Source organism: Vigna unguiculata, chromosome 3, assembly GCF_037176805.1.
Source record: "Vigna unguiculata cultivar grain cowpea cultivar isolate G323 ecotype 2 chromosome 3, ASM3717680v1, whole genome shotgun sequence".
Lineage (NCBI taxonomy): Eukaryota > Viridiplantae > Streptophyta > Magnoliopsida > Fabales > Fabaceae > Vigna > Vigna unguiculata.
In genome coordinates, this window is record NC_140794.1 from 42,014,908 (window position 1) to 42,029,897 (window position 14,990).

Sequence of the window (14,990 nt, forward strand, 5' to 3'; positions counted from 1 at the left end):
ATTTTTAATATCCATTTTCTACTCGTTGCGGGTTTTATCCACGAATATCTGCGGGTACAGATTTTTTTGACGTCCCTAATTGTGTTAGTGACAATACATAATAAACACTCTTGTACATATCACACACCTAAATAAAACTTACTATTTTTCCTCGTATCACCTGTTATATTTGGATTCTTTTTCTTTCTTGTTATTAATTGGCACTTAAGTGTCTATACATGACCTTTCAATGAAAAAAACTTAAGTAAAATACTTTAGACGGTATTTATACTATTTTCCAATGAAAATTATAACGTTAGTTCACTAACTCGCATAATAGAAAATTGCTTATTGAACAAAAGGTTTGATTCTAATGATAAAAGTAAGTACCGAAGATTTTGTATCTAAATATTACCTCTTTACTACGTGGACTAACTGTTTTGATGATCAATACCTTCTTTTGTTACCTGTTAAACAAGGAAAGAAATTAACTGTTATTCTCTGTTTACTCGGTGTTTGACTTTCCACGTTTTCTGTCTCTTCACTCTCCTAATCCTAGCAAATCTGTAGTAGCTGATATTTAGGTAGCCCTTTCCTTTTGTTCTGAAATAAATATTCAACTCCACCACTTGGTGCATGGTTGGTACTACGTTTTAACTTTTAAGCAATGAACGAGCAACCAACCAAACACATGGTTAGAGTGATAGTAAACTGAGAATAACTTAAAAAATAAGTACTGGTGAATTTCTAAATGAATTTTGACCATAATTAAAAAACAGGGGTGTTATGACTCGATTTTGCTAGACTCAATATCATGTGGTGCCATAATGGAGAGGAGCACATTGTTAATATATTTGTACTATACCAGATTACAATTACTCTGAGGTCATTGTTTTAACTAAGGTTTCTTAAACAGAAACCACTTGATACGGTTGCACTAGCTAAACACTATGCATTACCTTTCATCAGATATTGCTGTTTGCTGAACAATAAAAGACAACGAGACAAAATTTAGCCTCACTGTAAAGAAAGAAGTCCGCTGTACATTTGTTGGGAATGTGTGGTGAAGGTCTTCGTGGTTCAGGTGCAGTAAGCAGGGAGAGATGCTAAGCTGCCCGTTAATCAATTTCAATTCCCTGGAGTGGTAAACTCAAGGGACATATCACCCCCCAATTCGCTGATAACTTTCTCCACCTTAATCAACATATCTAATGACAAGAAAATGGGTCAGGAATCTCTTGGACACAATTTGGAAGACCGTACATGACCTCTACTACTAATAAATACCTAAGCTTAAAAAGCATAACTAAAGCATCCGATGATACGAGGTGCATAAAACGATCAATGTTCAAACAAAACAAAAATAAAAACTTTCAGAATTTTCCATTCGGATTCTGCCCGGGGACTGGAGAAAGGGAAACAATGAACAAAATAAATAAAACAGCACATCATGGTTATCCAAGTTAAGAGACACTAATATGCAATAAGAAAGAAGGATTCCTACCTTGGAAGGAAGAATCTTCCATATACCTCTACATCAAAGAGATAAAAAAACATCATGTCAGCGGTAGAGAAGTTGCACCCTCAAAATATTTGCATCTTAGAGCAAACTTAAATTGTAATGAGCATCATATCAATGTGATTGTGTTAATTAAAGCATCAACCAGTAATATCTTTGCCAAAATTAAAAAATATGTACCACAATTTGGGATTTGAGCTCAATATCCTCCGAAAAAGTTGGCAGAGCTGCAATGTATGATTTTATTCAAATGAAATAGGTTGTGATAGAAATCAGAACAAATATTAGGTCAAAACAAAAAGGCTCACAAACCCAGGTTGTTCTGAGAGCAGTCCATTAGTAGTGAGGAAAAACTGGGTGGCAAGGCTGGGAGCATGCCTTCAAAGTTGTGACTGGGTGTGGTTCCCTTTACTTCGGATCCTGAAGGTTGCCCCATCTCATTATTCACAAATATTGGCAATTGTGGAATGTAATTGTTAGCCGGAGTCATGAAGCTCGGTTCTTCACAACCTCTACAAATAAAACAAAGTCTCAGTATTCATTCAAAGTCTCCAACATAATTCAGGGTTTGTTTGAAGAAACGTCTCCATAAATACTTCTAAGAGAAAAACATATAAAGAAAAAATATAATCAGTTTCTCAATAAGTCAAAATTAACTTATGAATAAGTTAATTTGTAAAGTTATTTTCTGTTAGCTTCTTCAAAATTTGTTTTTTAACTGATGCATAAGTTAATTTCTCTTCAGCTTTCGATTTTTCTCCCCTAAAAGTGTTTATAGAGAAGTTTCCTCTAAACATGCTAAGTCAACTAATACCTTAATATAAGTAATGAGAACAGATATCTAATCTAGATAAATGTGGCAAAACAGAAAACAGATCAGTGAAAGGTTATTTAACAATCTATCAGGGCCCAACAACTCAGTTACATCCTCCTATTTCTCCAATGACGCGAACTCCTTTATACCTACTATAGGAGTGTTCGTTTGTTGACATAAACTCTGACTGCGATGAAATTTCAGAACAAAAGTCGGTATTCAAAGGTTCTGGGTCCTTGTCAGCTTTCAGAATCTCCTATGAAGCAACACAATCATCAAGAATTGATAAGAGAGAACGTGATCTTAGAAGAAGTTCAGCCCCAAGGTTGCAGATATTTTGGTGAATGACGATTGTAAACTATGATAAGCAATAATTACCTTTAAAACACCGATAAATGACTCCGCTTCATAGATTGATGGAAACCGCATAGCAAACTTTTGAATCTGACAGAGGAAAATTGGCTGTGTAAAACTTGCATTAACTGTCCAATAATCAATTTAGCCAGGTAAAACTCCACACAATAGTATCACATTCACTTACACCCTACCAACCCAACCACCACGAGACAGCTACTGATCTTACATAAATGTTAAATAATCAACAATATTGAAGGAGCCGTCATAGAGCTATTGTATCTCTAAACTTTACATAAGTCACAGAGGGAATTAACAAGTCTCCTGTTATGCAATCCAGAGAAAAAACATTCTATTTCTACCAGACAGATGTAATTTAATTAAGTGCATTTTTCGTGTTGAGTTATCCAAAAGCACGTCGAAATATCAACTGATAGTGCGGTTAAATTTTTCATCGCTGACTTGAGCTTCCAACTAAATTCCACGTCCAATTAACAAAATCTTATAAGCTACTCTGTGCAGCTTCACTCCTAACATAGTAACATGCTTCATTTACACTGCAACAGGGGCTAACGTGATTTTAGGTAAATGTTCATAAGTTTCTCACATCGAAGAATTGATTCTGAATTCAAACTGAATTGAGCAATTTTAGTAGTTGTTGTGTTGGATGAAAAATCTTAAAAATCAATTTGCGATAGATATAAAGAATCATGCCTCGCCTAGGGGATCTCTGTAACTAACTAGCACAGTTCTGATGCCCCTGGCAGGGTATCCAGAAACGCACGACACCTGAGGCCAGGTAAAATGCAGCTTGGAGACGTAGTGCTCTTCCTGTCACGATATTCAAACACAGTGAGTTCACAATTCAAAGTGAAGGCGTTGTCGTCCGAAAAAGGAGCGAAACAAATAAGGTTATTACTAATGAAGAAAAAGCAATAGCAACGGTTATTAAACATTGAAGAGATGGAGTTATAAGAAGGATCGAGTGGAGGAACGGACGAGGAGAGCGGCATTGAAGGAGATAGTGAGGAGGAGGTTGGAGAGGTGAGAGGAGAGGCGGAGGAAGGCGACGGCGGAGGAGGAGATCCAGCTGCCGCGGGGAGGGAGGTTGCGGAGGCGAGGAGGGAGAGGAATGAGATCGGAAGAGGAAGGGAGAGAGGGATAGGGGATGAAGCGAGCGAAGCATATCTCCCACTGGTCTCTCACCTTCTTCACCGATTGCTCAATCACTGCCACGGTGCCCGCCATTTTCCGTTTTTCAAATGCTCTCTTTCGATTTTTTTTGTTATTTTAATTTATGTTCATTTATATATGCCGCTCGGATGATGCACTATTATTGCTTGTAAAACAAACTGCCTGCTAATTCATTATTTAAAAAATATACAAATATAGATAATTTTTAAATTAGTTACAGACTGGTGTAAATATGATTTTTACAATGTATGATTTAAGAACGAGTGTGATGCTCCATTGATAACAATGTATGGATATAACTTCCATATGGATAGATAAATGCAACTCCCATAAGTGTCATCCATTTTAGTCACATAGACTTAGTCTAATCATGAAATCTCCCTAGTGTGATCCAAAATATAAACTAAGAAAGTGTTAATCTTACGTAACTTCCTATTTTGTTAATACTGACCTAATTAAAATAATCAATTTTAAAATGCTAGTAAGCAACTATAGTCTTATCACTTATTTACTTGAAATAAATATAAGATCTCCACGTCTACTTAAGAGACACAGCATTCATATTTTAGACTTAATTCATTTACTTAGTAATTCATGTTATTTACTTGAGTACCAAGGCCATTTTTAACATGTTCATCTTGTCAACTTCAAGAAGATGATTCAAATAAATAATTCAATATTAAATATACAAATTTTACCACTAAGAAGTCGAATGTCTTTAGAGAATATATTTGAATTACAAACTCTTTCATGTGATGTTTGCTTGAGTTACATTTTTATTATTTTAATGATAATACTTATTTTTAGTTTTTAATGAGACAAATCCCATTATACATGAAATAAAAAATAATAATAAATTTTCAGTTTTTGTTATTAATGAATTATCTCATAATATAACTACTTAATGAATTGATTAGATTTAACAAAGTTTTATTTTTCAAAAAAAAAGAAGAAGAAAAGTTTCAATTGTTATCAAAATATATCATAACATTTATTTCATTAATTGAAATAAATTTATTAAATGTAAAAGTATTGATTAAAATATATCTCCCATCAATTAATTATTCCAAATCATTTATTCAAATTAATGATTTTATTTAAAATTAAAATAATTGTTATTTAATTAATTATTTCTTTACTTCCAATATTTTTCTTATATTTTCTTACAAAAATAGAAATATGTAGTCACAATTTCCCGACTATTTCCAACGTGGGCCAAACAAAACGATTAGAATTGAATTTTCCTACACAAAATTCTAACCTAACAAATAATTTATATTAAATAAAAAATATTGTGCTTCTTGTGTTATTGGGGTAAATAAATAATAACTGGAACCGTGCCAGGTCAGCAAAAAAAAAAGTTGTGAAGGAATAAATCTGGAAAATACACGGGCTTGTATGAAATCTTTAATTTTGACTTTATTAATTTATTTTTACTTTTGTATTTGAATGAGGAACTACTGAGCTCTTTGTTTATTTTAAAAACTGAGGTTTGAGCTTATCGTTCAGCAATAGTCTTCACAAGGTTGGTCTTCCCAAGCTTGCCAAGCACCCTTAGCCAGAGAGAGAGAGAGAGAGAAAGCGAAAAATCGTTAACAACGAATACTTGAAAGGGATGAAAGTTCTGATTAATCCCGAACCATTTCTCTCCCCACCAAACTCCATTTTCCCCAACAAGCCTCCATGCATCACTCGCTTTCAGCTTCGCCCCTTTCCCAACCTCCATCGCCACCGCTCGATCAACCGGAGGCTCTCTTCCACGCCGCCGCCGAGGGCCACGCTGGATTCTACCACCATCGAACAATTCGGGATTCCCGAGTTCGACGTTCGGAACCCGGCGCTGTCTTCCTCGTATCGCAGTTCGGCGCTGCCGAGGCCCAACCAGACGGTGCTGGAGGCCCAAGCTAGGGTTTGCACAGGCCCAACCCAGACTCGTCCCCTCGACGAGCAGCAAGCCTTCAAGGTCTTCGACACAATCCTCAGATCAGGTTACTCTTTCTTTCATGTCACATTGATGTGCTATTGGTGGTGGTTTGGTTTTTACTTTTCTAAAGTGAGAGCAGAAACGGAGAACAATACATTATCAAAGTCATACTGTTTGATTAGAAAATGAATAGTTGAGATTTAACAATTTGGCATACTCATTTCATCACAATCTCAAATGTTTGATAACTTTCTCATCAATTATTTGGGCAAACAATCAGTGTAGTGTGTGTTTGTGAATCTTCCTTTCGCATTTTCCGAGACAGTTTGTAACCTTGAAGTTTCAATTTGTTAATTATTTTTGTTCAAAATTCAAAGATGTCAAGTGACTGAAGTGAAAACACTTACATTTTTTATGAATTAGAGTGATAATAAGTAGTTAAGTTTAGGGATTGATGTGATCTTAGAGAATTATTTAAATTTCTTTAGTTCGAGGAACTAATATGATAGCGTTTTAAATTTTTAAGGAACCAAAATGGTGTTTTAATCCAATTATTATGGCTACACTTTTTCCTCCAAAGTATGTATATCAGCTTACAGGACTCTAGTATTAGTCAAGTGCTATGTTGCATGGATACCGGGACAATACCATTCTGAATATTTAAATTTTCAAAGAATTAAAATACAGTATATATGTTAGATAAATAATTTATTTAATTAAAATTACTATATTTATATAATTCTTATATTTATTTAATTATTTTATTTTTCTTTATTAAATTATTTTTTCTTAATATAATTAATATTTGTTTTGATTTGGCATTGTTATCATATTACTAGTAATATTTTAATCTCTTGCAAAATTCATTGAAAAAGCGTTTGTGTATTCAAATTTAAATAAAACTAATATGATTCAGTTATGATAATAAATCTTTCTTTATAATATAAGGGATTAAAAAATGAAACATCGAGGTTCTGATAGTTAAGGTTCTGTATGATACGCTTATCAGTATTTCGTATGTGTTCAAGACGTGTCACTGATTTTGTAGTATCAGTGCATCAGAGGTCAAATGTTAGTAATCAATAATCATAATCAAATTTGAACAGTTCCAAGATGGTTTTGTTAGAACAAATTAAGTTTGTAAGAATAAAGGCCTTCAATCATATCTAATAGATGATTTTTGTTGAAATAATGCTTTTCTTTACAAGCTATATTAGAGTCATTGAAAATAAACAAATAAATTGTCTAAGATTTGATTACTTTGTATTTCATCCTAGCTAGGGGAGAAATGAAAGATGAAGATGAAGTTTCTAAAGCACAACTTGGGGCATTTTTCGCGGGGATGACAATCCGCGCAAATGCATTTCCTGAAGCAACACAATGGAGTGAAGGGGAAACCCGTGCAATGAAGACATTTTGGCCACTTCTGGTTAGAGTGCTTCCACCTGAGGTGATATTCATTGCAGACCCGGAAGGGTTGATGATGGGTGTTGGAAGTTCCATTGGGCCGCAATATGTTGGCAATGGCACCAGCGAGATGCGATTGGTTGGTGCTCTTAGGGAGGTGTTGGCTGGTGGCCATCTTGGATTTGAGGAAGTGCAAGGTGTGTTAAAGGATGTCCTTCCCTTCCAAGAGGGCCATGAAAAGCCCAAGGAAGCGAGTGAGGCTTTGCTTTCTGCATTTTTAATTGGTCAACGTATGAACCGTGAAACTGACCGTGAATTAAAAGCATACTGCCTTGCATTTGATGATGAATTTGGTATGAATTTTAACCCAACTATTCCATTTTGTTCTTTTTAATTGTCACAAATAAGAATCTTTTTGTTAATATTATTGTGAGTTGATTCTCAGGCCCCCCTCCAGTTGCTGATGTCAGATCATTGACTCATTATGGTGAACCTTATGATGGTAACACACGCTTCTTCAGGAGTACCTTATTTGTTGCTGCTGTTAGATCTTGCTATGGAGAGTCTTGCTTGCTTCATGGTGTTGATTGGATGGCACCTAAGGTGTGTGAATTGTTTTCCAAGTGTTGGATGTTTTATTTGTTTAAGCAGAAATTAAGATGCTTACGGATCATGAAGTTTACTGAAATTCTATCTTTGGAGCTGACTAAGTGCATCATCAAATTCAAATTTTTACTTCGGAATTCTATTCTTTGATATTTTATCTGCTCGTTTTTCACATTGAGCCACGTTCTATTTCTTGAATAAACTATTGTTTATTTTTTAGGGGGGTGTAACTGAGGAGCAGATGTTGAAGTTTATGGGGGCAAATGTAAACTTATCCCCTGTCAAGGCCAAAAAACTTCTTGAGGTCTTTTTATTTTCCGGAAAATAATTTGTAAGACCATCATAGTGGTTTTCTTACTATCCTCTTTTAGCCACTATGAATAAAGTTATTTGTGATCTATTGTCTTTCCAGGATGACGAAGTTGGGTTTGCTTATGTCAGTCAGCGTGAAGCTCGCCCGTCTCTGTATGAGCATCTCATTAAACATTTTGAATTCTAAAATTTTTAAAGATTAACTTATGTATAGAATGTTGTGGAACATGAAGGATTGTGTCACATCTAGTTATTGGAATATGGTTTGTCACACCAAAGCACTAATTGCAAGAGTCTTTATATAATGTTTTAGAAATACTAAAAGAAGAATTAGAGTTCTTACCGGTTATGGTTAGTTAACAAGTACCCGAAGATAACTTATAGAATCCATGAGAATTTTTAGACATTTAAGTTCAACATGTAGTGAAAACATTTCTTCTTCAATTGAAGAGGATGAAAGATTTGTTGCCAAAATTTTCAAAATTTGAAGTTGCTTGATAAACCTTTCTTGGGGGATGACCTTTTAGTTCTGCCAGACGAATGAGAACCTTCTCCTTTTCATGAAACTTGAAGCAAGTCTCCTTGGTGTGGCCAAATTTCTTATAATGAGAGCATCAATGATCCTCCTTGCCTTTTGAGTTGATTTTCATGTTTCCAAGGTTTGAGGTCCTAGTTTTGGAAGCCTTTCTAGAAAACATGGCAACTCTTTCGATGAGGGTTCATTCATCATAACCATTCGACGAGTCTCATCATCACAAACTATGTAGATGACTTCAAAAAGATAGGGTAGTCTTTCCTTCCCAATAATTTGTGCCTAAATAGGATTCAATCTTGATAGGAACTAAAATATCATCTTTCAAGCTGAGCGAGAGTGATAACATCTCAGCTATTTTCGAGCTTCAGTTTTTGATGTTGCTCCAACTCAATCCACAAACTTTCCAATATTCCATATTATTCTGCAACAAAGAGAGCGTCCTGTTTGACGCTGAAGATCTTGTTTTTGGCGCTGAAGATCTTGCTTTCTAAATCATGTAAGGATGTCATGTCGCATGGAGTAAGTATTTCCAAGACAAACTTCACAGTAGAACATACAATTTTTGTTTATTTCTATAGTCATGGATCCCCATTGCCTAATAATAGTATGCAAGACATCATTGTCCCAAATTTGAAAATTATGCTTATCTTGGGATATGACCTCCCTCCAATATGGTTGAACTTACCCTAACCCTTCAATTTGCGTCTAAAAAATTGAGCCCACCAGAGATGATTTCGGTTATTGAGATGACAAACATTAGAAAAATGTGGAAGATCAAAATTACTTGGATGAGTTGCTAGGGTGCCTTTGAAAAATCAAGCAACGACACAAATGGCGATCAAAAGTGCTGTCACACGTCAAAAATTAGTGACACTTGGAACCCACGCGTAGAGAAGGTAAACATGCATGTGAGCGCATGGCTACTTCATTGATAGCTGACTCTAGGAAGTGTCAAAACAGAGGATGACGAATCTCTTGGTGTGGACTTTGTTTAGGTTGGTGGTGACAGTGACAGAGGTTGTGAAACGCAACCTAGGTGTTCTTTAGGCACTTAGATAAACAAAGGAAATTGGTGCACCTCAAGCAACCCTAGAAGGAAGTCGCAACTAAGACCACAATGAAAGAATGCAAAAGCATAGCGCCCACGATCGGGAGCTTTGATGCCAAATTGAAAAGACTCAGGTGTAAGAGGGAGAACTCTATCTCTAAAGTTCATTAGCATCCATATACAGAGAGCTCTATCTATAAAGTCATGATTCGACAAAGATCTATAGTATCTTTCTACAACACACTTGTAACTATTATTACAATATCCTCTTATTACAACACACTTTTAATTATTACAATCTCCTCTTATAACAATATTTTCTTCTCACTCGACGATAGCTTAGAATCATTGAAAACAATTCCTCAATAGTTTTGGAATAATGCAAATATCTCTTGTAGCTAGTTTTGCTTTCTCGTGAAACTAGTCTGATTGAAACTAAACCAAATAGGGACATATTACCTGGTTTTGAAATTGTAGGGACTATTTTTCATTTTATGAAAACTAGGGGCACTTCATAAAACAGTATTGAATGATGGAGACTTTGTTGAATGTGGTAAAACCATATGGACTAGTCCAATATTTGGAACAGGGAAAAAAGTTGATAAAGATGGATGCAAAAGTGAGGGTAAAAATGTGTTCAGATGTAGAGAAAAAAGAAGCAAAACAGTTATTTTCCGTTATTTTTACCTAATTGGTATGTTCTATTCCACTACTATACCTATTGGTGCATTTGTTATTATGTTGCATCCTCTCTTAAAAACCATCTTTGATGGGGGAAGACCCGTTCAAGTACTCCACCAACATCTCACATTACTCGATGTGGGATTTGAGTTCCCATAATATCCCACGTTTCTAATGAGTTTAGGAAAGTACTACAAGAATAGCAGTGAGATTGAATGGGGTCAATTAATATAGGTGGATATTGTTAAAAATGGTATAACTCATACTAACAGAGACTAATGCTGTTAGCAATACAGGTTGAAATTATAATGTCTGCTAATAATATAGGGGAGTTGTCTTCAAGAACCAAGTTTATAATAATACTGTTTGGAATGGAGGTTAAACTTGTTTCCCCTCCTCAATCCCCTCTTTTTTCCTACAGCTACTCTTTAATTGGGATTAGGGAACACATAAAGAAACGCCCTCCACTTGCATCAACTGAAAAGGTTCAGCAATATGTAAAGGTGGGATACAGACTTGTTTTTCTTTTGTTAATTTTATTGATCTCTCTTGGATTTTAACTTGATTCTGTATTAACAAATTTTAAATTCACCACTCAATAGTCTATTTTTAATTTTAGTCTTTAGTTGTATCAGAAGCCATTATTTGTTAAAAAAGGTTATTTGTAAATTTTGTAAGTGATTTTAGTATGACATTATATTTCTTGATAGGACATTTAGTTTTGCACTCCGTGTACTATATTAACAAGTTATTAGATTTTTGTGCATGAAGTTACTAAGAAATCAATAAAATAACTCACAGTCAATTTAGCACAAATTTGAATTTTTTAGAAGAAAAAATTTGTGTTAAGTATTAATAAGTAATGAAGTTTTCAACCTAACGAGTGCTAACAAGATAAGAACTTAACTCCTTTTCCGGTTCTTTGATTCTGAAAAGGCCATTAGGGGGTTCTTTGTAAAAGCCTGAAAAATAAAAGCTTTTGGTTGCTCAAACGAAATAAATACCACACATTAGTCTCACATGGAAAAAAATGTTTATTCACTTTTAGTTAAAGCCTATGAGTTTTGGAATCATGACTTGCAACCATCTCAAAAATAAATGGAGGTAAGAATAGGGCTTAGAAGGAGAACGAAGAAAGATGTATGGAGAAATTAGGCTTAAATACACATTTTGTCTCTATTTTCATTGTGTTTGTTCAATTTGGTCCTTATTTTTGTTTTACGTTCAATTAGATCCTCATTCTCATCAAATTTTGGTTCTTTTTCACTAACGGTGTCTAAATAGTTAACATTTTTTAATAGTGTCATGTCATGTGTCAGCTCCTGTTTTTTTTTATTTTTTTATTTTTTCTTTAATTTTTTTTAACCAGGAGCTGACATGTGACATGCATTGTTCGAAAATGTTAACTATTTAAACGCTATTAATAAAAAGAACCAAATTGACCACAATTTGACACAAATGAGGATCTAATTGTACGTAAAACGAAAATGAAAACCAAATTGAACAAACACAACAAAAATAGGGACAAAATGTGTATTTAAGCAGGAAAATTATTAAAAGGGGTCTAATTGTGAATTATATGGCTGAGAATTTGGTTTTTAAGTTCAATGTCATTGTATAATTCATATATCCGACACAACTAGTGGGACAAGGTTATTGTTATCGTTGTTGTAGTATATGAAATTCTGTATTTTGAATGTAAGTCTGAACTGAATAAGAACAGACCATGAATTGGATGGATTTTTTCTTTTTCTTTCTCTTATAAACCTTAGGTAGACCAATTAAACTGGCCCAAGTTATGGGGGTACCAAGCATGATTTCCCTTTTTATCAAAGAAGTCACTGTTTCCCAATTTAGCTAAAAGCTGACATTTTTCAACAGGCAAGTGGTAAGGAAGCTATTGTAGCTGGGTTTTATCATGAAGGTTATGAAGAGCCATTGTTAATGCTCATGAAGAGAAGGGGAGTACATTCAGGTTTGGTAGTGAAGGTTGGGATTCCACGTTTGACGCTTCTCAGTCTGTGTTTTCTTATCCTTCTTTTCGAACATAAAAATATTAATATGCTTGTATTATGAACATTTGTTTTCTTCTCATAAAATTGGTTAAATAGTCCTAATATAATATATTAATATCGGAAGTTGCTAACACCTTAGCAAAAGAAGCCACACCATGTTGATTATGGTCATTTTGTAGGGAGAGGAAGGGGGCCTCTCACTGACTACAAGATTGCGATCTGCTAACGCAACTAGGGGACCTCCTGTGAACTACTGTTCAGGGTTCCGTGCACTTGATGTCTCGTCCACATCTGAACTTGGCGGTATGTATTGGTTCGTTGTTTACTTCTATGCATTATTTGTGTACTTAAATGATTACTTCGTCATAGTGTCCAAGTCTGTAAATGTGGTTGTTTTTAGGTTTTTTTTTTCAAAGCAAATTGACAACCCTGTCACTGTGCCAGTTTCTGATCGGCGAACTTGATAATTCTGTACTATGTCATATCTTAGATTAATACCCATGAAGTAAATTTATTTTTTATATTGCAGGAGTGACACGTCAAGGTTTTAGTCTCGAAGTAAATGCCAAGGAGTACGGTTTCCAACCCACAGACACACCAAGAACTGATAGATCTGTAAAGTTCTTTAGCTTTTTGTATTTTCTTCCTTTGATCTTTCTCTATCCTATATTTGAAACTTACCAGCAATATCTTTGCAATTAACTATTCCCAATATGTTTAAAATTTTGTGTCGCTATTGTAAATGTTGCCTTTTTTATTAGACAGTGTATGTATGTAAACCTCAAGAAATTCTAATTCCTATAGCATGAGAATCTCCCGAGTATTTAAAAAGCTGAACCTAAATAATTCCAAAATAAAATTTCAAATCACTGCTTTAAATATCTACCATCAACTACCAAGTGAACAAGTCCCAAGTTATACTTATTTCTAACAATCTAATTGATTTAATTATATCTTCTAAAAATAAAATCTTTGTTCCATTCATCCAATGCAATTTGACTGAAAATTTAGAAGCCACTTGATACCTTTTATCCATGATGATTGATATAGTGAAAATTAGTCTTATTTCTCTAATTAAGGTAGATCTCCAACACACTTTTCTGAGACAGAAGACAAGACATCTCAAATCCATAGTAAAATCAAACTTACCAAAACTCTGATAAAAATACAATACGCGACTGTTTCTATTTATGAACCATCAGAGAGGTCTGTGATTCCGCACATGTCATTCTACAATTAATTATCTCTTAGTGAGTTCTGGTGTCTTTTGTAGTGAGCTCTATCTACTTACCTAACTTTCAAACACAATGTTTGAATAATATATTTCGTAAATTATCTTACTCCTTGCATGCGTGTGCTATTTTATCAATGAACTTGGAGGACCATCATTTATGAATTGTAGTACTTTGATCTGACCATTTCGTGAATTTGTCTGGAATTTTAATGTTTGGTGATGTGTTGAAATATTAAGTTTCATTAAACTATTGTATAAGGTAATGCATTGCAGGTAGGAAGCCTCTAGTGTGTCGTTTGTTTTATATTGTGAGATTTTTAACTGGCATTATGATCTTTTTTCCTTTTTGGAACTTCAGGTCTCGAAGAACATTGAATTTGGTTTATCAGCTCTGTTGGGAGAAAAAGGACCAGCGTATGATCGAATTGTCTTGAATGCTGGAGTTGTGGATCACTTGCTTGGAGTTGATGGTGCAGAAGATATATCTGCTGCGCTGGATAGGGCTAGAGAGGCCATCGACAGTGGTAATGCTCTAAAACGACTTCTAAACTATATCAAGGTCTCCCACAAGATGGGTTGAATTTTTAAGCATTGCAAAATACCTTACTTTTACAACGTGCTGAACATGTGAGAGATTAAAAGCGTAGGAACAACCTTAAATGGGTTCCCCCTTCTTGATCCCAAGTAATGAATATGGAAGAAAGAAAAAATTGGAGAGGCATTGGTTTTTTTTTTACTCATCAGTTTTGAGGATTTGATTACGTTTGGATAGCAATCTCCAACATGTTTAGAACGCTCAGATAGCAGCTTCATTTGTAATTAGGGTGGCATACTAATATACAAATGCTAACCAGTGTTCTTAGGACACTGGTTAAAAAATTAACAGGGAAAGTTTTTAATTAGAATACATAGAAGTGTGCCAGTGTGCTTGTGATTTTCAATAATATGTTTTTTTCTTTTAATACCTTCGCCAATATCGCTAAGACATTGTTTAGCAAGATTCTAGTCAGGAGAAGAAATTGTGTATTGTTTTATTGGAAATTGAACATTGTAACTTCCTACAAATTTATAATTAGAGAACTTGACACATTAACTGCCAACGTGTTCTAGATTATTGTTAGCTCGATCATGGTGTTTTGGTCTCGACTTTTTATTGTATACTTAAGACTCTCTCCAACAAATATAGGATGTTCAATTTGGGAAGAGACTATTTTCATAAATTTAACTGTGATTTTTATCTGTACCAATGAAATAATCTTTTGCACATAAAACTTGAATGAATAAGATTAAACTTGTTCTTTGAGACTGAATAGACTCCATAAGATTTAACTCTTTTCCTCTATGATATCTTCTGTCTAGATTATTCTT

At 34.5% G+C, this 14,990-nt stretch overlaps 2 protein-coding genes across 2 annotated transcripts; one reads left to right on the forward strand and one right to left on the reverse strand.

Moving 5' to 3' along the window:
- Positions 1–806: 806 nt before the first annotated feature.
- LOC114175427 (poor homologous synapsis 1) lies at positions 807–3,926 on the reverse strand. Its single transcript, XM_028060190.2, has 8 exons — positions 3,666–3,926; positions 3,381–3,497; positions 2,691–2,756; positions 2,462–2,568; positions 1,811–2,010; positions 1,679–1,725; positions 1,484–1,511; positions 807–1,187 (listed from the first exon to the last, which is right to left on the reverse strand). The coding sequence occupies exons 1-8, from the start codon at positions 3,912–3,914 to the stop codon at positions 1,108–1,110; spliced, it is 894 nt and encodes a 297-aa protein (XP_027915991.1). The 5' UTR covers positions 3,915–3,926; the 3' UTR covers positions 807–1,107.
- A 1,418-nt stretch (positions 3,927–5,344) lies between these two features.
- LOC114178009 (anthranilate phosphoribosyltransferase) lies at positions 5,345–14,722 on the forward strand. The gene is made up of 10 exons (XM_028063671.2): positions 5,345–5,848; positions 7,062–7,544; positions 7,637–7,794; positions 8,018–8,101; positions 8,210–8,262; positions 10,795–10,876; positions 12,255–12,362; positions 12,568–12,691; positions 12,918–13,003; positions 13,981–14,722. The coding sequence occupies exons 1-10, from the start codon at positions 5,476–5,478 to the stop codon at positions 14,200–14,202; spliced, it is 1,773 nt and encodes a 590-aa protein (XP_027919472.1). The 5' UTR covers positions 5,345–5,475; the 3' UTR covers positions 14,203–14,722.
- The last annotated feature ends 268 nt before the right edge of the window (positions 14,723–14,990 follow it).